Raw genomic sequence first — 24,242 nt, 5'->3', positions numbered from 1 at the left:
TTTATTTTTTATAAACATATAATATATTTTTATCCCCAGGGGTACAGGTCTGTGAATCTCCAGGTTTACACCCTTCACAGCACTCACCATAGCACATACCCTCCCCAATGTCCATAACCCCATCCCCCTTCTCCCAACCGCCCTCCCCCCAGCAACCCTCAGTTTGTTTTGTGAGATTAAGAGTCACTTATGGTTTGTCTCCCTCCCAATCCCATCTTGTTTGATTTATTCTTCTCCTACCCCCTTAACCCCCCATGTTGCATCTCCACTTCCTCATATCCGGGAGATCATATGATAGTTTTCTTTCTCCGATTGACTTATTTCGCTAAGCATGATACCCTCTAGTTCCATCCACGTCGTCGCAAATGTCAAGATTTCATTTCTTTTGATGGCTGCATAGTATTCCATTGTGTGTATATATACCACATCTTCTTTATCCATTCATCTGTTGATGGACATCTAGGTTCTTTCCATAGTTTGGCTGTTGTAGACATTGCCGCTATAAACATTCGGGTGTACGTGCCCCTTTGGATCACTACGTTTGTATCTTTAGGGTAAATACCCAGTAGTGCAATTGCTGGGTCATAGGATAGTTCTATTTTCAACATTTTGAGGAACCTCCATGCTGTTTTCCAGAGTGGTTGCACCAGCTTGCATTCCCACCAACAGTGTAAGAGGGTTCCCCTTTCTCCGCATCCTCGCCAGCATCTGTCATTTCCTGACTTGTTAATTTTAGCCATTCTGACTGGTGTGAGGTGATATCTCATTGTGGTTTTGATTTGTATTTCCCTGATGCCGAGTGATATGGAACACTTTTTCATGTGTCTGTTGGCCATCTGGATGTCTTCTTTGCAGAAATGTCTGTTCATGTCCTCTGCCCATTTCTTGATTGGATTATTTGTTCTTTGGGTGTTGAGTTTGCTAAGTTCTTTATAGATTCTGGACACTAGCCCTTTATCTGATACGTCGTTTGCAAATATCTTCTCCCATTCTGTCAGTTGTCTTTTGGTTTTGTTAACTGTTTCCTTTGCTGTGCAAAAGCTTTTGATCTTGAAGAAATCCCAATAGTTCATTTTTGCCCTTGCTTCCCCTGCCTTTGGGGATGTTCCTAGGAAGATGTTGCTGCGGCTGAGGTTGAAGAGGTTGCTGCCTGTGTTCTCCTCAAGGATTTTGATGGATTCCTTTCTCACATTGAGGTCCTTCATCCATTTTGAGTCTATTTTGGTGTGTGGTGTAAGGAAATGATCCAATTTCATTTTTCTGCATGTGGCTGTCCCATTTTCCCAACACCATTTATTGAAGAAGCGGTCTTTTTTCCATTGGACATTCTTTCCTGCTTTGTCGAAGATTAGTTGACCATAGAGTTGAGGGTCTGTTTCTGGGCTCTCTATTCTGTCCATTGATCTATGTGTCTGTTTTTGTGCCAGTACCATGCTGTCTTGATGATGACAGCTTTGTAATAGAGCTTGAAGTCCGGAATTGTGATGCCACCGACTTTGGCTTTCTTTTTCAATATTCCTTTGGCTATTCGAGGTCCTTTCTGGTTCCATATAAATTTTAGGATTATTTGTTCCATTTCTTTGATGGATGGTATTTTGACAGGAATTGCATTAAATGTGTAGATTGCTTTAGGTAGTGTAGACATTTTCACAATATTTGTTCTTCCAATCCAGGAGCATGGAACATTTTTCCATTTCTATGTGTCTTCCTCAATTTCTTTCATGAGTACTTTATAGTTTTCTGAGTATAGACTCTTAGCCTCTTTGGTTAGGCTTATTCCTAGGTATCTTATAGTTTTGGGTGCAATTGTAAATGGGATTGACTCCTTAATTTCTCTTTCTTCTGTCTTGTCGTTGGTGTAGAGAAATGCAACTGATTTCTGTGCATTGATTTTATATCCTGACACTTTACTGAATTCCTGTGCAAGTTCTAGCAGTTTTGGAGTGGAGTCTTTTGGGTTTTCCACATATAGTATCATATCATCTGCGAAGAGTGGTAGTTTGACTTCTTTGCCAATTTGGATGCCTTTATTTTCCTTTTGTTGTCTGATTGCTGAGGCTAGGACTTCTAGTACTGTGTTGAATAGCACTGGTGATAATGGACATCCCTGCAGTGTTCCTGACCTTAGCAAAAAGCTTTCAGTTTTTCTCCATTGAGAATGATATTTGTGGTGGGTTTTTCATAGATGGCTTTGATAATATTGAGGTATGTGCCCTCTCTCCCTTCCTGATCAGGAAGGGATGCCGTACTTTATCAAATGCTTTTTCAGCATCTATTGAGAGTATCATATGGTTCTTGTTCTTTCTTTTATTAATGTGTTGTATCACATTGATTGATTTGTGGATGTTGAACCAACTTTGCAGCCCTGGAATAAATCCCACTTGGTCGTGGTGAATAATCCTTTTAATGTACTGTTGAATCCTATTGGCTAGTATTTTGGTGAGAATTTTCACATCTGTGTTCATCAAGGATATTGGTCTGTAGTTCTCTTTTTTGATGGGATCCTTGTCTGGTTTTGGGATCAAGGTGATGCTGGCCTCATAAAATGAGTTTAGAAGTTTTCCTTCCATTTCTATTTTTTGGAACAGTTTCAGGAGAATAGGAATTAGTTCTTCTTTAAATGTTTGGTAGAATTCCCCCGGGAAGCCGTCTGGCCCTGGGCTTTTGTTTGTTTGGAGATTTTTGATGACTGTTTCAATTTCCTTACTGGTTATGGGTCTGTTCAGGTTTTCTATTTCTTCCTGGTTCAGTTATGGTAGTTTGTATGTCTCTAGGAATGCATCCATTTCTTCCAGATTGCCAAATTTGTTGGCGTAGAGTTGCTCATAGTATGTTCTTATAATTGTCTGTATTTCTTTGGTGTTAGTTGTGATCTCTCCTCTTTCATTCATGATTTTATTTATTTGGGTCCTTTCTCTTTTCTTTTTGATAAGTCTGGCCAGGGGTTTATCAATCTTATTAATTCTTTCAAAGAACCAGCTCCTAGTTTCATTGATTTGTTCTATTGTTTTTTTGGTTTCTATTTCATTGATTTCTGCTCTGATCTTTATAATTTCTCTTCTTCTGCTGGGTGTAGGCTTTCTTTCTTGTTCTTTCTCCAGCTCCTTTAGGTGTAGGTTTAGGTTGTGTACCTGAGACCTTTCTTGTTTCTTGAGAAAGGCTTGTACCGCTATATATTTTCCTCTCAGGACTGCCTTTGTTGTGTCCCACAGATTTTGAACTGTTGTGTTTTCATTATCATTTGTTTCCATGAATTTTTTCTATTCTTCTTTAATTTCCTGGTTGACCATTCATTCTTTAGAAGGATGCTGTTTAGTCTTCATGTATTTGGGTTCTTTCCAAATTTCCTCTTGTGATTGAGTTCTAGCTTCAGAGCATTGTGGTCTGAAAATATGTAGGGAATAATCCCAATCTTTTGATACCAGTTGAGACCTGATTTAGGACCGAGGATGTGATCTATTCTGGAGAATGTTCCATGTGCATTAGAGAAGAATGTGTATTCTTTTGCTTTGGGATGAAATGTTCTGAATATATCTGTGATGTCCATCTGGTCCAGTGTGTCATTTAAGGCCTTTATTTCCTTGTTGATCTTTTGCTTGGATGATCTGTCCATTTCAGTGAGGGGAGTGTTAAACTCCCCTGCTATTATTGTTGATGTGTTTCTTTGATTTTGTTATTAATTGGTTTATATAGTTGGCTGCTCCCACGTTAGGGGCATAGATATTTACAATTGTTAGATCTTCTTGTTGCACAGATCCTTTCAGTATGATATAGTGTCCTTCCTCATCTCTTATTACAGTCTTTGGCTTAAAATCTAATTGATCTGATAACAAGGATTGCCACTCCTGCTTTCTTCTGATGTCCATTAGCATGGTAAATTCTTTTCCACCCCCTCACTTTAAATCTGGAGGTGTCTTCGGTTTTAAAATGAGTTTCTTGTAGGCAACATATAGATGGGTTTTGTTTTTTTATCCATTCTGATACCCTGTGTCTTTTGATTGGGGCATTTAGCCCATTAACATTCAGGGTAACTATTGAGAGATAGGAATTTAGTGCCATTGTATTGCCTGTAAGGTGACTGTTACTGTATATTGTCTCTGTTCCTTTCTGATCTACTACTTTTAGGCTCTCTCTTTGCTTAGAGGACCCCTTTCAATATTTCCTGTAGAGCTGGTTTGGTGCTTGCAAATTCTTTCAGTTTTTGTTTGTCCTGGAAGCTTTTAATCTCTCCTTCTATTTTCAATGATAGCCTAGCTGGATATAGTATTCTTGGCTGCATGTTTTTCTCGTTTAGTACTCTGAATATATCATGCCAGCTCTTTCTGCCCTCCGGGTCTCTGTGGATAAGTCTGCTGCCAATCTAATATTTTTACCATTGTATGTTACAGACTTCCTTTCCCGGGCTGCTTTCAGGATTTTCTCTTTGTCACTAAGACTTGTAAATTTTACTATTAGGTGACGGGGTGTGGACCTATTCTTATTGATTTTGAGGGGGGTTCTCTGAACCTCCTGGATTTTGATGCTTGTTCCCTTTGCCATATTGGGGAAATTCTCTCCAATAATTCTCTCCAATATACCTTCTGCTCCCCTCTCTCTTTCTTCTTCTTTTGGAATCCCAATTATTCTAATGTTGTTTCGTCTTACGGTGTCACTTATCTTTCGAATTCTGCCCTCGTGGTCCAGTAGCTGTTTGTCCCTCTTTTGCTCAGCTTTTTTATTCTCTGTCATTTGGTCTTCTGTATCGCTAATTCTTTCTTCTGCCTCATTTATCCTAGCATTGAGAGCCTCCATTTTTGATTGCACCTCATTACTAGCTTTTATAATTTCAACTTGGTTAGATTTTAGTTCTTTTATTTCTCCAGAAAGGGCTTTTATATCTCCCGAGAGGGTTTCTCTAATATCTTCCATGCCTTTCTGGAGCCCGGCTAGAACCTTGAGAATCGTCATTCTGAACTCTAGATCTGACATGTTACCAATGTCTGTATTGATTAGGTCCCTAGCCTTTGGTACTGCCTCTTGTTCTTTTTTTTGTGGTGAATTTTTCCGCCTTGTCATTTTGTCCAGATAAGAGTATATGAAGGAGCAAGTAAAATACTAAAAGGGTGACAACAACCCCAGGAAAATATGCTTTAACCAAATCAGAAGAGATCCCAAATCGTGAGCGGGGAGAAAGGGGATAAAAAGAGGTTCAGAAAGAAAAAAAAAAAAAAAAAGAAACAATTAAAAAAAGAAAACGAATAAAGAAAAAATATACAAAAGAAAAGAATATGTATATATATTATATAAACTAGTTAAAAGCGTTAAAAAAGAAAAAAGTTAAAAAAAATTAGTAGAAGAAGAGAGAAGAAAAAATTGAAAAAGAAAAAAAAATTAACTGCAAGGCTAAAGAATCATGGGGAGAAAGCCATGAGTTCCATGCTTTTCTTTCTCCTCCTCTGGAATTCCACCGCTCTCCTTGGTATTGAAACTGCACTCCTTGGTAGGTGAACTTGGTCCTGGCTGGATTTCTTGTTGATCTTCTGGGGGGGGGGGGGCTGTTGTAGTGATTCTCAAGTGTCTTTGTCCCAGGCGGAATTACACCGCCTTTACCAGGGGCCGGGCTGAGTAATCCACTCGGGTTTGCTTTCGGGAACTTTTGTTCCCTGAGCGCTTTCCGTAGAGTTCCGGAGGACAGGAATGAAAATGGTAGCCTCCCAGTCTCCAGCCTGGAGGAGCTGAGAGCTCGGGGCCCCACTCCTCAGTGAGCCCTCAGAGAACAGCGCCCAATTACTCCCGTCTGCCTGACCTCCAGCCGCGCTCCGAGCTGACCGAGCCTGCGACTGGTTCAAGGTAACCCCGAGCTGTGAGCTCACTCCTTGGCTCTGTCTCTGTAGCCGGCATCCCTGTTCTAATACCTGCAAGCTCTGCGTCACTCAGACACCCCCGATCCTTCTGTGACCCTGCGGGACCTGAGGCCACGCTGACCCCACGTGGGCTTCACCCCGGTTAAGCCTCTGGAGCGATGTCCCTCAGCGGGACAGACTTAAAAGTCCTGATTTTGTGCTCCGTTGCTCCGCCGCTTGCCGGGAGCCGGCCCCTCCCCCCACGGTCTATCTTCCTGTCGCTTTGGATTCACTTCTCTGCCAGTCCTACCTTTCAGAAAGTGGTTGATTTTCCGTTTCTAGAATTGCTGTTCTCCTTCTCTTCGATCTCCCATTGGATTTGTAGGTGTTTGCAATCTTTACATAAGCTATCTAGCTGATCACTTGCTACCCGAAGTAGTCTCAGCCTGCTACTTCTCCGCCATCTTGACTCCCCCCCCCCAAAAGAAATATTAAGGAGAATTTTTTTAAGTGGAAAGAAAAGGCCATAAATAGAAGAAAATTATGACAGGATTAGATCTACAAAAATCAGTCAAGTAATACACAAAAAGAAGTAGGACACTGTACACATAAAACATGGAGGGGGGGAGTAAACATCCAGTGCTTTAGAAATGTGTTCAAACTTAAGCCACCATGAACTTAATAATATCGAATGCTATATACATAAAATGTTACATATGAATTCCATGGTAACCACAATCACAAACCTATAATAGGTACAAAAAATAATAACAGAGAAAGGAATCCAAGCATAACACTAAAGAAAGCCCTCATACTTAAAGGGAAGAGAGCAAGGGAAGAAAGGAAAAGAGAACTACAAAACAACCAGAAAACAAAAACAACCAGAAAACAATTAACAAAATGGCAATAAGTATATACCTTATTCAGTAATGACTTTAAATATAAATGGACTCAGTACTCTAATCAAAAGAGGGTGACAGAAGGAATTTAAAAAAAAATGAAAACCCATCTCTATGCTGCTGATAAGAGACTCACGTTAGACCTAAAGATAAACAGTGAAAATGAAGGGATGGAAAAAGATATCCATGCAAATGGAAGCCTACAAAACAAAAGCAACTAGAGTAGCAATACTTTTATCAGACAAAAAATAGATTAGAAACAAAGAGTGTAGCAAGAGGCAAAGAAGGGCCTTACATAATGATAACAGAATCAATCCAAGAATAGGATGTAACAGTTTTGAACATCTGAGCATCCCCCTAGGCACACCTAAATATATAAAGCAAATATTCACAGAAATTGAATTTCATCTCAAAACACACATTCTTTTTCAGTGCGCATGGAAAGCTGTCCCAGATAGATCAGTGTTGGGCTGCAAAACAGTAAGACTAAAATCCTAGCAAGCATCTTTCCTGACCACAACAGTGTGAAACTAGAAATCAGTTACAAGAAAAATACTGGAAAAAACAGGTGGAGGCTAAGCAACATGTTCTTAAACAAGCAGTGGGTCGATGAAGTTAATCAAAGGAAATTCAAAGAAGAAATTCATGGAGATAAGTGAAAATGGAAACACCATAGTCCAAAATCTTTGGGATGCAGCCAGAGCAGTTTTAAGTGGGAAGTTCACAGCACCACAGGCCTATGTCAGAAGGCCATAAAAGTCACAAACTAACCTCTAATATATAAAGGAACGAGAAAAAAAGCATAGCTCAAAAGTTAAAAGGAAGGAAATAATAAAGGTTAGAGTGGAAATAAATAGAGACCCCCCCCCAAAAAAAAAAAAAGATCAGTGAAACCAAGAGCTGGTTTCTTAAACAGGTAAATGAAATTGATAAACCTTTAGCCAAACTCATTAGGAAAAAAAGAGGTCTCAAGTAAGATCAGAAATGAAAGAGGAGAATAACAACTAACACCATAGAACTACAGAGGATTATTACAATAATGTGAAAAATTATATGCCAACAAATTGGACTTAGAAGAAATGGATAAATTCCTAAAAACATAGTCTTCCAAAACTGAATGAGAAAGAAATAGAAAATCTGAGCAGACTGATTACTAGTAATACAATTGAATCAGTAATCAAAAAACTCCCAACAAGCAAAAATCCAGGACCAGACAGCTTCACATGTGAATTCTGTCAAACACTTAAGTGTTAATACCTGGTCTTCTTAGGCTATTCCAAAAAAATATGGGAGGAAGGAAAAACTTCAAATTCATTCTACAAGGCCATCATTATTACCCTGATACCAAAACCAGATAAAGACACTACCAAAAAGAAGATTACTGGCCAATATCCCTGATCAACATAAATGCAGAAATCCGTAATAAAATATTAGCAAACCAGATTCAACAATATATTAAAAGGATCATTTACCATGATCAAGTAAGATTCATTCCAGGGATACAACAATGATTCTATATTCACAAATCAATTAATGTGATTAATAAGAGGAAGGATGAAAAACATCATCTCATTAGGTTCTGAGAAAAAGCATTTGACAAAGTAGAATGTCTTTCATGATAAAAACTCTAAACAAAATGTGTTTAGAGGGAACATAACATAAAAAAGCCATATATGAAAAACCCATAACTAACATTATACTCAGTGGTGAAAACTGAAAACTTTCCCTCTAAGATCAGGGACAAGACAAGGATGTCTACCCTTACCATTTTTATTCAACATGGTACTGGAAATCCTAGCTGTGATAGTCAGACAAGAAATAAAAGACATCCAGATTTGAAAGGAGGAAGTAAAACCACACTATTTGAAGATTACATGATATTATATAGAGAAAACCTGAAAAACCTCACCACAAAACTCTTAAAATTCAGTAAAGTTATAAAAGTAATAGCCAGAGGGTGCCTGGGTGGCTCAGTGGGTTAAGCCTCTGCCTTGGGCTCAGGTCATGATCTCAGGGTCCTGGGATCGAGCCCCGAATCGGGCTCTCTGCTCAGCGGGGAGCCTGCTTACCTCTCTCTCTCTCTCTTTCTGCCTGCTTTTCTGCCTACTTGTGATCTCTGTCAAATAAATAAATAAAATCTGAAAAAAAAAGTAATAGCCAGAAATTGATAACATTTCTATACACTAAAAACAATGTAGCAGGAAGAGAAATTAAGACCTTTCCGTTTACAATTGTACAAAAAGGATAACATACCAAGGAATACATTTAACAAAGTACTCTGAAAACTGTGGGATGGTGATGAAAAAAATTGAAGATGACACAAACAAATGGAAAGTTACAACATATTCATGGATTGGAAGAACTGATCTCATTAAAATGTTCATACTACCCAAAACAATATATAGATTCAATGCAGTCCATATAAATATGCCAATAGCATTTTTCACAAAACTGGAAAAAATTATAAATTTTATGCAACTAAAAAGATCCCTAATAGACAAGTAATCTTGAGAAAGAGAAACAAAGGTGGAGGCTTACAATCCCAGATTTCAAGATACACTGAACAAAGCTATAGTAATCAAAGTAGTATGGTACTGGCACTAAAATAGTTACATAGTGAAACAGAATACAGAGCCCAGAATACAGAGCCCATACTCTTATATGGCCAGTTACTCTATGACAAAGGAGGCAAGAGATACATACGGAGAGCATGTCTTTTCAACAAATGGTGCTGGGAAAATTGGATAGCTGTAGGCAAAAGCATAAAACTGGGCCACTTTCTTACACCTTACACCAAAATAAATTAAAAACGGATTAAAGACCCAAATGTGATAACTAAAATCTAAAACTCCAGAAGAAAGCATAGGTACTAATTTCTTAGACTATGGCATAGCAGTATATATTTTTTAAATATTTTCTTTACTTATTTGACAGAGAGATCACAAGTAGGCAGAGATGCAGGCAGAGAGAGGGGGAAAGCAGGCTCCCCACTGAGCAGGGACCCCGATGCAGGGCTTGATCCCAGGACCCGGAGACCATGACCTAAACTGAAGGCAAGAGGCTTAACCCACTGAGCCACTCAGGTGCCCATAAGCAACATAATTATGGGTATGGCTACTCAGGCTGGGGAAACCAAAGCAGAAATAAACTGTGGGACTACATCAAAATAAAAGGATGTTGCACAGCAAAGGAAACCATCAACAAAATGAAAAGGCAGTCTGCTGCGTGGGAGAAGAAATTTGCAAACAATACATTACCCAAAATATATAAAGAACTTACATAACAACAACAAATAAACAATTCAATTTAAAAAATGGCAGATCACCTGAATAGACATTTTTCTAAAGAAGACATTGACATTGCCAAGAGACACATAAAAAGGTGCTCAAAATCACTAATCATCAGGGAAATTCAAATCAGAACCACAGTGAACCTCACACTAGTTAGAATGGCTAGTATCAAAAAGAGTAGAAAGAACACGTGGTCTGAGCATGTAGAGAAACGGGAACTTGTGCACTGTTGGTGGGAATGTAAATTGGTGCAGCACTGTGGAAAACAGTATGCCGGTTTCTCAAAAAATTAAATCTAGAACTACCATATGATCCAGTAATTCCACTACTGGGTTTCTGCCCAAAGAAATAAAAAACACTGTGTTTGCTGCATTATTTATAGTAGCCAAGGTATGAAAGTAACCCAAGTGTCCAGCAACCAATACAAATTGATAAAGAAGATACAGGTGTGTGGAATACTATACAATGGAATATTACTCAGCCATTAAAAATGAGATCTTGCCATTTGCAATATCATGCATGGATGTTGAAGGCATTAAGCTAAGTGAAGTAAGTTAGAGAAAGACAAATACTGCATGGTTTCACTTATATGTGGAATCTAAACAAAAAAACAGAAACAGTCATAAATACAGAGAACTAACTGGTAGTTGCCAGAGGGGACGGATGTGAGGAATGGACACAATAGGTGAAGGGAGTTAAGAGATGGAAACTTCCAGTTATAGAATAGTCACAGAGAAGAGAACTACAGTAAAGATAATATGGTCAGTGTTTTAATGTGACACATGGTGACTATATACTTACTGTGGTGAGCTACAGAATTGCCACACCACTGTGTTATACACCTGAAACTAATATAGCATTATCTGTTAACTATACTTCACAATGATTTTTTTTTTTTTTTTGAGAGCATGAGCAGGGTTGGGGAGGGACAGAGGGAGAGGGAGAGAGAAAGAATCCTAAGGAGGAGGCTCCATGCCCATTGCAAAGCCTGATGCAGGGTTTGATCTCACGACTGTGAGATCATGACCTGAGCCGAAATCCAGAGCCACACACTCAACCAACTGAGCCAGTCAGGCTCCTCAACAATAAAAGTAATCTAACAAAAGATATAGGGAGAATACACACACTATATGGAAGTAATAACTTAGCAAAGTTGAGGATATTAGGGCAATACACAGAAATTACCTGTATGGGGGGGTATGGGTTAACTGTGTGATGGGATTAAGGAGGGCATACATGAGCACTGGGTGTTATATGTAACTAAGGAATCATTGAACACTACACCAAAGACTAATGTACTATATGCTGGCTAATTTAAATAAAATTAACTGTATTTCCATATACTTTTCAATGAATAATACAAAAATAAAAGCCAGAAAATAATCCCATTTACAATAGCATTAAAAAGAACAAAATAGAGGGCCCCTGAATGGCTCAGTTGGTTGAGCTCTTGATTTCTTGAGCTCAGGTCGATCTCAGGTTCTGGGATCAAGCCCCACCTGCAGCTCAGTGGGGAGTCTGCTTGAGGATTTCTCTCCCTCTGTCCCTCCCTCCCTCCACCCCCGTTTGTATCACACTCACTGGGCAGTCCTTAATTTGAGGCATCAGATACTAACAAGTATTGGTGAGGATATAGAGAAATTGGAATCCTCATACACTCCTGAGTGGAATAAAAAGTAGCTGCTTTGGAAAACAGTTTCAAAGGTTCTCCAAATGGCCGAGTTATCATGAGACACAGCAGTAGCATTCGGGTATGCACCCAAGAGAAATGAAAACATACATATGTCAAAAAAGTAGTACACTGTGCTTAACAGCATTTTCTTATAGCCAAATAATGAAAACAGCCTAAATGTCCATCCACTGAGAAATGGATGTAGTACATCCATACAATGGATTATTTAGAAATAAAAGTTATGAATATTGATACATACTACAATGTAGATGAATTAGAAAACATTATAGAAGAAACCACTCACAAAACACAAAGTATGATTACTTTTATATGAATATCCAGAACATGTAAATCTGTGGAGACAAAGTAGATTAGTGGTTGCCTATGGCTGAAGGTTTGGGGAGATAGAGGAGGGACTGCTGATAGGTTTCTTTGGGGGAATGATAATCTTCAAAAATGGATTGTGATGGTTGCAAAACTTCATGAATATACTAAAAGTCATGGAATTATACACTTTTAAGTGGGTGAATTGAATGGGAATTATTTCTCAAATAGTAATTAAAAAACTGAACTATGGGAGAAACAAAGTTGCAGATTATATTTAGGTTAGATTCTAAAATCATAGCATAGCATAAAAATCAAATACATTCAAAGACCATCATGTAGCAGGTGGAAGAGCTAGAATCAAAACCTGTAGCAGCCAATATTTCTCCTTTTAACAGAGGACTTCATTTGAACACAAATGAACTTCTACTAGTTGTCGTTATTAAGAGGCTGTGTTGAATGAAAAATACAGTAGCTTGTTCTATGACAGGCACTCTGAGGCTGACTAGGGAGCTACTGGATACATATTCCCATCTCAACTAACATGGGTACAAAGAAAATTATATAGTTGCTGGAATTACCTGCAGTGTTAAAGTTTTCCCTTTCTTCCAGGCCAATCACCCTTTGTTGATTTTTTAATTTACTTATTTTTAAAAATATTTTATTTATTTATTTGACACAAAGAGAGCACAAGCAGGGGAGTGGCAGGCAGAGGGAGAAGGAAAAGTAGATTCCCTGCAGAGGAGGGAGCCCCATTCAGAACTCGATCCCAGGACCCTGAAATCATGATCTGAGATGAAGGCAAATGTTTAACCCACTGAGTGACTCATGGGCCCTATTTACTTTTTTTTTTTTTTCTTTTTTTTTGAGAGCACGAACAGGGAAAGGGGCAAAGGGAGAGGGAGAGAGACTCTTAAGCAGGATCCACACTGAGCATGGAGCCCTATATGGGGCTTGATCTCACCCAGAGGGCATGGCCTGAGCTGAAACCCAAAGAGTTGGGTGCTTAACTGACCGAGCTACCCAGGCACCTGGACTTTGTGTATTTTTAGTATTAGAATGATTAAATCCTAGTATTAAAGCTCTTTTGTAATTTATGAAATCTGTAAGTATTTGTTCTTAGTAATTCTGGAATTACCCTTGTTTCAGTTTGGATTATACTCTGCTATATTTAATGGCAAATAACGGAAGCTTAAACAGGTAAAGATTATTCTCTCTCATAAAGAAGTTATGAAGTGGACACTCCATGACTGGGAGGCAACTCCTGTCATCAGCGACCCAGGCTCCCGATGTAGTGCCTTTTCCATTGGTTAAGGTTGCTTCATGGTCACAAGATTGCTGCCAGAGTACAAGGTATCACATCCCAGCCTGAAGAGGAAACCCATACATTCAGGGAGAAGGCAAAGGGACTGGACTTTCGTATCTGAAGAAAGCAGGAAAAATATTTTTTAGCTGGCCACATTGACACATAATTTTACTAGTAAAGTGTGGGGGCAGTGTTGAATAAAAGACAATACTTGTAGAAAATGCTACAACTCTGGGGAAAAAACTTTTTAAACAAAAGTAATTAAGAGTATTCTTATTTACTGTGTTCTTACTATTAGATTCTGAAAAGAAATTATCTCTCCTGTCCGAGGAACAAGAAGAAACAAGCACTTTAGTAGAAACCATCAGGCAGAGTATTCAACATAATGATGTTCTTAAGCCCATCAACCTGCTTTCACAGCTAATAAAGCCAGACATGAAAAGACAAAGGTAGGAATCCAGTTTTGCTTCATGCCACTCAAGACAATTTCATGTTTAAGTATTATTTTTAGAATATCTCTAGTTGTAAAGGAAACATACTCAGTGTAGAACACCTGTTTCAAAAAGTGCTGCCCAAATGTATCTATTCATACTTGAGCAAATATTATAAAAGTTGTGTGTGGAGGAATAAAATTTAGAAGGTAGTTCATTCATGTCTAAAATGTAGAGTCTTTGGGAAACCTTACTGCTGCTATTCACTGGAAACCTTCTATGAATTCGTTAGCAGTGATGTCAGTACATATGTACTACTTGTTCAGGCCCTGTCATACCTGCATGTCTTTTATCTTCTTGTGGGACAGTAAAACAAAACAAAACAAAAAAAACCTGTTTAGGAATAGAAACAATTTATGTAAGTGATGGACACAGTAAATTACAAAGGATATAGAGCCTTCCTGATCCTCTACTATTGTCTGCTCACAGGTTTAGATCGGTACTCATCCCAGTCTCAGTATAAGTGAATTTTGCAGTGGAAACTACAGAAAAGGTGGCATAATAAATGCTACCAAATACCAGCAGTTGGCAAGTCCTCTGCGAGTTTCTTTGGTCATGGCATCTTTGAAGATAACCTCAGAAGTGACAGAGCATGAACTGATTATGAAAATGAATGGATCCTTTTGTAATCTCACAGTCTAAAGGGCAGCTAGTTTCCAGCATCTGTAGTTTAAAGGAAGAGAAGGAAAATTAGAAATAGGTTATGGCTTCTGAAGCTTCTGTACAAGTCTGGATGAAGCATTATCAGAATCAGCATTACTCTGATTTTTTTTATATGTTAAGTACTCTAAAATGAGTTCATTTTTTAAGCTTTCCTTCACTTTTAACTGAGCTATGAAGCTCATTTTTAAGGTTTGATTTGTTACACTTTTATGTTCACAAGCCAAATGTAGTCTATCCTTTATTGATTAAAAAAATAATAATAAAGATCACACCACTTTTCACAGTGTCCAAGGGTTTTAGACCCCTAACTTATTTAAAAATTAATGTTACTTTGTCAAGTGGGAAAAGATGAGAGGAAACTCTTGCAAATTATAATGGCAAAGTGGAGTTAAAACAGTTACCTGTTCCCCCCCAATGCAACTGATAATCTGCCTATGATGTTTGAGTCCCCAAAACTTAATAGCTGTTGACCAGAAGTCCTACCAATAACACAAACAAAACACATTTTGTATGTTGTGTTATATAATGAATTTTTACAACAAAGTCAGTAAATACCTTTACAGTACTCTGCTGTATTGAAAAAAAAAAAATAGGTGGACCCATGAAATTCAATTCCATGTTGTTCAAGGGTCAAATGTATTCATATTGCTAAAATATTATAATAAAGTTAAAACACACCACTTGAAATAGTTTTTAGTGTGAAGCCTTACGTCCAAAACTTTTTAACTTGAAAAAGAAATTCAAAGTAAATTGCAAAAGTAGCACAGAATTCACCATACTTTCACCCAACTTCCCCTAAATGTGACATCTTCTAACTGTAGTGTTTTATCAGAACCAGGACACTGACATGGGTACATTACTGTTAACTAGATATAGAACGTAATCATTTTTCACCATTTTACAAAACTTCCATGTGTGTATTTTTATGTTCTCTACCCATTAACTTTAAAAATACTTGTTTTATAGGAGTTTATACCGAGAAATCCTGTTCTTATCATTAGTATCCCTTGGAAGAGAGAATATTGATATTGGTAAGTTGGTTAATTAAGGATTACTAAAGGAGGTTCATTTTCTAAAGTAATTTACAGAATTGTAATTGGTATGGGTAAATACTGATCCTCTATTTTCCAAAGATTTCTACTTTTAAATATGCGGTTTATAGATACATATGAAATTACTGACATTTTTCATTTTATGACTTCTAACAAATTACAACTGCATTTTTGAAAATGTCTTTCAGAGGCTTTTGACAACGAATATGGACTTGCATACAATAATCTGTCTTCAGAGATTCTTGAAAAGCTGCAGAAAATTGATGCTCCACCAAGTAGCAGTATGGAATGGTGCAGGAAGTGTTTTGGAGCGCCTCTCATTTAAGTAAGATGTTCAGTAGGTTTTCAACAAAGCTTGAGGGAATAGATTCCGTTGGCAAACATTCAAGGTTTATTCCAAATGCTAACAATTGATGAAGGGGAAATGAAGTTAACGCTTGGGACAATATATAATGAAATAGAATTCATACTGAATCATCTCGCAACATAAAAATGCCCCAGGGTTAGTTACCTAAAAGGCTTGCAACTTCTGAATGGTTCATCTGCCTGTGCTTGATCCAAAACTGGTTTTGGATTTCTCAGTGTATTTGTTTGATAATGCGAAACTATTCATTCTTGGCGTTTGTTTATATTTTAAGTTGTTGGTCTTGGGGAATAGCAGTTTAATGTAAACTTGCCTAACCCCCCAAAAAAATGAAATCTCAATTACAGGAGCAACTGTTTGTGTATGTGTGTGTATATATGTGTGGCTGTGTAGCTGTTTGTATGTACAGCCATATATTTATTAAAATTCCTAGACTGCGTGTTGCAATACAATTTTCTGAAAGGGGTCTGCAACTATTAAATGACTACTACTAAACTCAGCTGTAGTCATAAATCAAAATTATCTTCAAATCAGAGGGCAGCCTTGCCTTAGGTATTCTCTTCCTTAGTGGATTTTATCTTTAATATCCAAGTTACTTTTCATCCTCTTCCCAATACCATGTTAATTTACAACAGCTTTAAGATTGGAATAAAGGAACCAATCATAGTTTAAATGAAATCAAACCAGCCTCATAATTTACAAAATTGGAACGTGCTTAAAATTTTATATTTTTGACCTCAATTGTTCAGGTACATCAATTGTTGCTGTTGGTCACTTTTTAAAACCTGTGGGATAAACTTGCACTGCACACAGAAATTTTATTCTTGTATATTTAATTTGTATGCTTATTTGTGCATTTGTAAATAGTTTCTTAGGATGGATCAAGTAAGTCTTAAAACATTAAAGCTTATTGAGCTTGTTGCCAGTAGGTTCAAGAAAATCATGACCTCACATGCCTGACCTTTATCATGCCTTTCATTAAAAACCCTTAGCAACAATTAAGTTTGCCTTAACCCTGCAAGATTTAAAAAAGCCACTGGTTGTGTGCTTTTACAGTAATTATGCAGATGACTGAATTAGTTGATAAAATTTCCACGTGTCACAATCTCCCACCTGGTGTAATCTTTTAGAACTTTTTACTATACCAGTCTTTGAACATTTCAGGGCTAATCTAACCTATGCAGATTTTGTTTCAATTTATTATGAAATTGCTGAAAGAACTTGACAAATTATGTACAACTCGTTACCTTAAAAATGGATCATTTGCACTATCTCAGAATACGTATTTTTGCAATTTAACACTTGGTACTTAACATTTACTGTCCCAACGAAGTTTGGAATTACCTTACATCTAAGCTTGAGGTTGAATAAAAATGGAAAATTCTTGTTTGCGGTTTGCTTAAGGCTCCTGAAATGTGTGCAATTCTAACCTTTGTGATTTTTAGAGTTCGATATTGTGTTTTTCCCCTTCTCTGTGGTCATTAACTTGAACTAAATTACTTACCAAAGCACTTCCTACTAAGTGTAATGAGGATTGCCTCACACATTTAAGATTTGGCTCTACCGTACCAAAGTATACATTTCCTAGTAACTTTTTACAGCATTCTAAATAACTCAGCCATTATACATTGGAAACCTTACCCTGCTTTCATTTAGAAATAGGGGTTTTTGTGTTAAAAGTGCACAAAGGCCTCTTCTAGTACCTACCACAGAAAGGGGACCATTAAAAATTTACTACAAACAAAACCGTAAAAAAAAGGCCCGATAATGCAGTCATTATCCATACATTTAGAAATATCTAGAATGGTTGTAGCAATGTATTAAACTTAAAAGCCTGAGAACTTCTGCAAACAATCTTTCAAATTAGTCCAGATGTTTAGCATTACTTCTTAACTAGTTTTGGATTTGATAGTTGTGACTTTATACCGGACTTGCCTTCTGGACTTTACCCCAACTGCAGTGTTTATTCCTTTTTCTTTTATGTTATCACTTACAAATGCTACATTTTCCCTTTCTGCCTTTTTAGTTTGACCTTAATTTATGGACATCAGTTGCCAATTACAATTTTTCATGTTATTCAACTTTTTAATACCATGTATTAAGAACAGCATTGATCTCCCTTTTGTCTATCTTCCCAGCTAGCTGGTTCAGTCTGAGGACTGGCATTATTGGCATTAGCTGGGAACTTATTAGTAATGTACAATCTGGGGCCACAAATCTTCTGAATCACAGTCTGCATTGTGCAAAGCACAGCTTCAGTCTCTGTGTTAAAGCAGTTTGAAAATTTTACTTACCTGTGGTTAAAACATGTATTCCAGCAAATAAGGAATTCCCATTCTTCACCCTTAAAGCCTGATGTGCCTTTTTAAGAGCCTTCTAGTCTATAAAGGATACTTCTAACTGCAATTACTATATAGAAACTAGACAGGCTACATTAGAAGTATACTACTTTGTGTATCCTTCACTGATCTAAGTGTTTCTTAAAGGCACAGTATGAAACCATAAAATGCATGAGTAACAATTTACTAGAGTTGAAAAGCTTTTGTTAATTTGCACTGGTTTTAAAAGCTTTGTGAACTGTTTTAAAATGGTATCTGTTAACTATACTTTTAACAAGGTATGTTTTTTACATATGACAAATGTCCATCTTCTTAAGGGCACTTTTCATGTATTGTGTATAGATCTTTAAAACTGTACTCCTCAAAATAAAATGTACAAAATATTAATAGTCCTAGTCCCTTATTTCCCCCAAATTGTTCCACGCCTTGCTTGAAAAAGCAATAGCTACCTTATGCTCAGAATCTTTTCCTTTAAAACTGTACTCCTCAAAATAAAGTGTACAAAATATTAATAGTCCTAGTCCCTTATTTCCCCCAAATTGTTCCACGCCTTGCTTGAAAAAGCAATAGCTACCTTATGCTCAGAATCCTTTCCTGAGCCACCCACCCATCCCAAAAGAAACCCTGTTCTGGCCATCCACTTTTACAGTATTGTCTCAGCTGCTCACCTTGAAGGGTTTCACTTTGAAATATCTCTTGCTCACTTTATCTACCATCAGATTGCTGTATACGATATTCCCCTATTTATCTCACTTTTTTCCTCCCTTTATCTATGATTTATCACCAATGAAAAGTCAATGAAGGGGATTTAATGTCTGATCTTATTTATTTGTCACTCTTAGAAAATCTCATTTTTGACTGGACTCAGACTTAGAGGTAGAAGCTCTCAGAGAGGACAGCCTCCGTCTCTTGGCAATCTGTTCCTGGCGTTTTTCTTTGGCCTCCTAAACAAAACAAAAAAGCAGTTATAGCTTGTCTGGCTTAAAAATCCAAAGTCAGGCCTGACTTTCCCTCCCCCAGTCTTCTTGACTTACCTTCATTCTCTTGGCCAAAAGTTTAGCATATTCTGCAGCCTCTTCCTTGTTTTTCTTAGTGCGCTGTTTCTTCAAAGCAATACGCCGACGTTTGTGTTGGAGGACACGTGGAGTAACAAGACGCTGTATCTTGGGCGCTTTGGTTCTAGGTTTCTTACCTGAAAATTTAGATGACGATTCAATCACTTATCAATATCCATGTTCATCAGGATCCACATCTACATTTTAAAAACATTACTAACAGGACTACCTAGGACTTACATGTATGAAGCCTTTTAAGTCAAATCTAAACTACTATATAACTCAATAGACTTACTACCCTGTCAACAAAACCCAAGATGGGCTAAATATTCTCAAAAGAGAAACTGGTTAAGTCCTTCTGAAAAGTGAACAGATTAGCTTTGTCTACTGGGTGCCAGTGTTTTCCGGATTGACACATTTAATCCTAAAACAGCTCATCAAACTACATCACTAGTTTGGATGTCAGCTTCTAGACTATATATAAATTTAGGCTACTCTGTGAAGGGGGGGGGGGGGGGGGGGGAGTCATACCCCAAGCTTTTTTCTACACCACTTCAATTTCCCTTCCACAGTAAGATTGTCTTTATAGAGTATTACATATTTGTGTACTTTAGGACACAAGAGCATTATTTTAAAACAGTATTAGCTGTGCATGTGTAACTTATGTATGAAAACTAAGTAAAGCTCTATCTGCACCAATCCCCTAACCACACTCTGAAATCCCATTTATGCTTGAATTCAATATTTGCCAAGGCAGATCCTGCCAACCTAGGGAACAAAACCACTAACATTAGAATGTGCAGTGCACAGTTCACAGGGTATCTTTACTTAGCCTGTGTGCTAAGTCCCAAATCCTACGGTTTATAGATCTGCTTTGAAGCAGATGGCTCTTTAGATGTAATCATCTGAGTCTGTAGATACCTGGTGGCAATAACAAATAGCTCATGCAAATTCTAAAACTAAGTAATTGTTCAGGTTTTCCTAAAAATCAAACACCTTAAAAATACAAGAATGATGCTATTATCACCTGTTAACCAGAACATTTAACTACACCGGTATTGCCAGCAGTGTTGCACTGCCATGTACCTGCCACTTCTAAATGTAAACTACAGAAGAGTAACTTGTCCTTTGTTACTATATCCCCAACTCTTAAAATTAGTACCTCGCACAGAAGTGGTTCCGATATCTGCAGTGACCCATGAGCACTCAGTATATGCCAGGTTTAAGTTTTCAAGTACCCAGTGCCAAAACCCAACCCATTTTTTTCCTCATTTGTCAAGAAAACCTGAACTGAACTGACATGCTCTTTACTCCACGTAACAAATACTCATACACTTTACTAGAGAGACAAATCATGTTACAGAGCACTGCTGCCTCACCAGTGACAGGTTATGTTCCCTAACAAACCATGTCTACTATATACCATCTCAAAATATTAAAACTCCAAAACCCAAACACCTGTTCCTAGGATTATTTTTTTTTTAAGATTTTCTCCATTCATTTGAGAGAGATACAAAGACAGAGCACACACAGGGTGAGGCAGAGGAAGCAGCAGACTCCCCGCTGAGAGCCCCACATGAGGCTCAATCCCGGGACCTGGAAATCATGACAACTATCTGAGCCACCCAGGCGCCCTGCTGCTAGGATTTTGAATCAAGTATTTTTCTTCTAATGGCCACAACTCCTACAATTAATATCCACATCTCAGATCAAGAAAATAAAGGTCAGGAGTTAACAGTCCCAGAATTTCCTATTATCTTCCTGACTCCTAACCAAAAGTAATGAACTTTAGGTCTGGTAAGTTATCTTCCGATAAGCATACCCAGTAACCCAGGGAAAATTTCACGTAAAATTCTAATACTCTAGAGAACCATCAGATACAACAAGGATTAGTAACAAGTGCCCACCTTGACCCTCTTCCCAATATTTTCCTAAAATACTTACAGTAAATACATAATAGGTGGACTTTCTATTATCTGTACAAGATGCTACAGACAACCGAAATTAAGCAAACCCTGAATTGCATAATTTCCCCTACCTTCTTTGTTTAAGGGCTTTCTCACAACATACTGGCGGACGTCATCTTCTTTAGAGAGATTGAAGAGTTTGCGGATTCTGCTGGCTCTTTTGGGCCCCAGGCGTCGAGGCACAGTAGTATCAGTGAGTCCAGGAATATCCTTCTCTCCTGAGGAGGAAAGTGATCAGAACTTTTTAGTTCCACAACTTGCTTATAAACAATAACCGTAATTACTGTTTATGCATTGGTAAAGAAACAAGTCCAAAGAAACAGGTCAAACTGGATACTGCAAATAAAAAGCCATTTTGGTAATCAGTGTCAGGGGCGCCTGGGTGGCTCAGTGGGTTAAGCCTCTGCCTTCAGCTCAGGTCATGATCTCAGGGTCCTGGGATCAAGCCTGCTCCCCCACCCCCCACTGCTCTGCCTACTTGTGACCTCTCTGTCAAAGAAATAAATAAAAATCTTTAAAAATAAATAAACAAATCAGTGTCAACAGAAACTGAACTCAAGAACACAAGTAAACCTCACCTTTCTTTACAATGACCAAGTTGAGAACACTGAGATTGGCATCCACGATGCAACCCCGAACAGATTTGCGCTTTCTCTCTCCTGTCCTCCTTGGTCTGTAGCAGGAATGCCCCTTACTCAGCAGCAGGCGGACACGGCCATGGGTCAAGACACCCTGCTTCATGGGGAAGCCTTGTTTGTCATTGCCACCACTGATTCGGACCACATAACCCTGCAGAATACAGTGACACGTTGTAAAATAAAGGATTACGGCCCTTAGATCCTAAATCAAAGCCAATTTGAAACTTAGTTTTCTCTGGTTACTAAGTTTTGTCTGTCTCTTCAATTTGCCAACATCAACGAGCAAATTCTTTTCAATTAAGTCCTACTTCTAACCTATGTCTTACTAGATGTAACAGTTCAGCAATGGAAAGATGATGTTAAGAAACGAAAGTACAAACGAGCAACCAACCAGAAACAACCCTTGTTGGCACTTTCCAAAGAACTTTAGGTGTATTTCCTCCTTTGACGCACACAGAACCCCGCAAGGTGACAGCTCTACTTCAAACGTGGACGTGTAACTCAAGGTCAGAAGACAGAACCCGGAGCACGAACCCCGCTACAGTTACCAATTAGCAACAGCACCGACGAGCTCTTGAGCAGCTCAGACAGTTTAATTCGGTAACCAACCTTCCATTCTTCACCGAGGGCGTCAGCAGCAACTTCTGTGGCCATACGCTTCTCATAAAAGGTACGAAGTTTGCGTTCATCGTCCACTTCAATGAGTTTCTGGCAGCCAGTAGCTGGGAAAGAGATGTTCAGCTAAGGATTAAGGGGGGAGGAAGGGGAGAAGAGCTTTAGAAAATCGCAGAACCACCAAAAAGCCTTTATGTAACCCCCAGACGAGGAGCTGATACCTTGACGTGTCGGTTTTGTTAGCTAAAGCACACGTGTGCGTAATAACGCACAAATATCGCACTAAAACCAGGCTAATTTTTCCTCATGCCTCGCGGAATGACTCCGGGGTCGAAGGACCCTCCGCAGCCTTTCTGCCCAACAGAGCAAAAAGCGCGACCCACCGGCAACCAACGAGGCAGCAGGGCCGCATTTGCCCGGCGGAGCGTGAGGACGCCACCATGGCGCTCCCCGCCCGGCGCGGCTCCAGCTGTAATCGCTCGCCATCCGCTCTCCTGAGGGCCCTCGGACCCGAGAGCGGCAGGCTTTCTCCCGCCTCAGACTCTTCTCCACCTGGAGCTAGGACTCTGGAGAGCCAGGACGGTAGCACTGCAAGCTTCTGGGGCTCGATTCACCTCCCCCGAGCCCATTTCAAAAGCCTCCACCACTTCCTACCTTCATCCTGAAGCAGCCTACCGCCTCCGAGGCGCCACGAAAAAGAGGCCCTACTTCCGCTTAGCCCATGTCTCATAGGCACTTCTAATTCTCGCGAGATAAACTGTCGCCAGGGATAGCGGAAGTGAGCGCCGGCGGGCGGTACTTCCGGAGGCGGGGTTAATTAGCATTGGGAGGTGGGCTCTGCCGGCGATGGGACACTGGCTGTCCCGCGCAAGTTTGTTTCTGAAGGTTATATTCTCTCAGGGTTGACCTGTTCCGCTCTATCCTGAACCAGGGTGGACTCCCGGCTGGGTCCCGAACATTCTGCCTTTGCTGGTACCATAGGGGAAGGGCAGGACCAGAGTTCAGGTCTTTTGGCCTCTCCTGTACGTTAGACACCGTCTGAAGATTTTTAGTTTTTAGTTGAGAAGCTTGCGGTGCTCTGGCTCCGGTTGTTCACAGCAGGACGCCCTGAAAACCGTGATTTGTTTTACTGTCTATCCTCTAACCGCTCTGCCGTCATCGTCGTTCTGTCGCAGAATCACACCTTCCCATTGGCCCAGGCCAATAACCACAATTACCCTAAGTTAAGCCAGGCCACCATCGGTGCATTCTGAATGGTCTCCCTGGCTTCTGTCTTGCCTCTGGATCTTTTACAACGAAAAATCATATCGCTGTTGCTGGAAATGCATCATTGTCCACTGCAGTTAAATACTTTGCAATCTCCTGTCCCTGACCTCAAACATCCCACAAATTCACCTATTGCCATTTGTTAATATTATGTAGGTCGTTCAGATTAGATGTCCCAAGAAAAACCTTTCCTGTCCACGCTTCCTATAATAGTATCCCACCTTTTATCCCTGGTATAGCACTGTTTTCCCTTCTCATACTTAATGATACATAATTGGTATGTTAATGGTCTCTGCCCTCTCCTAAATGATAAATTAGGCAGGGCTACTGTCTAAACTTCTCTATGGAACACATAGGACACAGCAAAGTGCAGGGCACATAAAGAATAAGCATTCAGTAAGTATTTGTTAACTTATAACCGCAGCTCTGGTAGGTATATAGTATATTACAGTGTGGTAGTATGGAACCAGCCAGTAGAG

The 24,242-nt window shown here is 39.0% G+C and overlaps 2 protein-coding genes across 3 annotated transcripts in view; one reads left to right on the top strand and one right to left on the bottom strand.

Moving 5' to 3' along the window:
• The window catches only part of DENND4C (DENN domain containing 4C), a 137,981-nt gene extending 120,877 nt beyond the window's left edge, over positions 1-17,104 (top strand). For both annotated transcript variants that reach the window (XM_032880512.1, XM_032880511.1), the window contains 3 exons: positions 13,612-13,762; positions 15,434-15,498; positions 15,708-17,104. In XM_032880512.1, coding sequence (XP_032736403.1) covers positions 13,612-13,762; positions 15,434-15,498; positions 15,708-15,844 — 353 coding nt within the window. In that variant the 3' untranslated portion in view covers positions 15,845-17,104. The remainder of the gene's footprint in view (positions 1-13,611; positions 13,763-15,433; positions 15,499-15,707) is intronic.
• Positions 17,105-19,026: 1,922 nt separating this feature from the next.
• On the bottom strand, positions 19,027-23,278 carry RPS6 (ribosomal protein S6). Its single transcript, XM_032880514.1, has 6 exons — positions 23,152-23,278; positions 22,492-22,623; positions 21,823-22,033; positions 21,316-21,462; positions 19,257-19,414; positions 19,027-19,166 (listed from the first exon to the last, which is right to left on the bottom strand). The coding sequence occupies exons 1-6, from the start codon at positions 23,155-23,157 to the stop codon at positions 19,071-19,073; spliced, it is 750 nt and encodes a 249-aa protein (XP_032736405.1). The 5' UTR covers positions 23,158-23,278; the 3' UTR covers positions 19,027-19,070.
• Between the last annotated feature and the right edge of the window lie 964 nt (positions 23,279-24,242).

The sequence above is a fragment of the Lontra canadensis genome, unplaced genomic scaffold, assembly GCF_010015895.1.
Source record: "Lontra canadensis isolate GAN:19392208 unplaced genomic scaffold, GSC_riverotter_1.0 scaffold70, whole genome shotgun sequence".
NCBI classification, from domain to species: Eukaryota; Metazoa; Chordata; class Mammalia; order Carnivora; family Mustelidae; genus Lontra; species Lontra canadensis.
Note: the sequence above shows the minus strand (reverse complement) of the source record. Positions and strands in the feature narration are given on the sequence as shown.

Excerpts from the sequence above, each read along its gene's own strand:
- RPS6 (XM_032880514.1), bottom strand. Across the intron at positions 21,463-21,822 it reads CTTGGTCATTGTAAAGAAAG|GAGAGAAGGATATTCCTGGA; the intron begins GTGAGGTTTACT and ends TTTCCTCCTCAG. Across the intron at positions 19,167-19,256 it reads TTTTGGCCAAGAGAATGAAG|GAGGCCAAAGAAAAACGCCA; the intron begins GTAAGTCAAGAA and ends TGTTTTGTTTAG.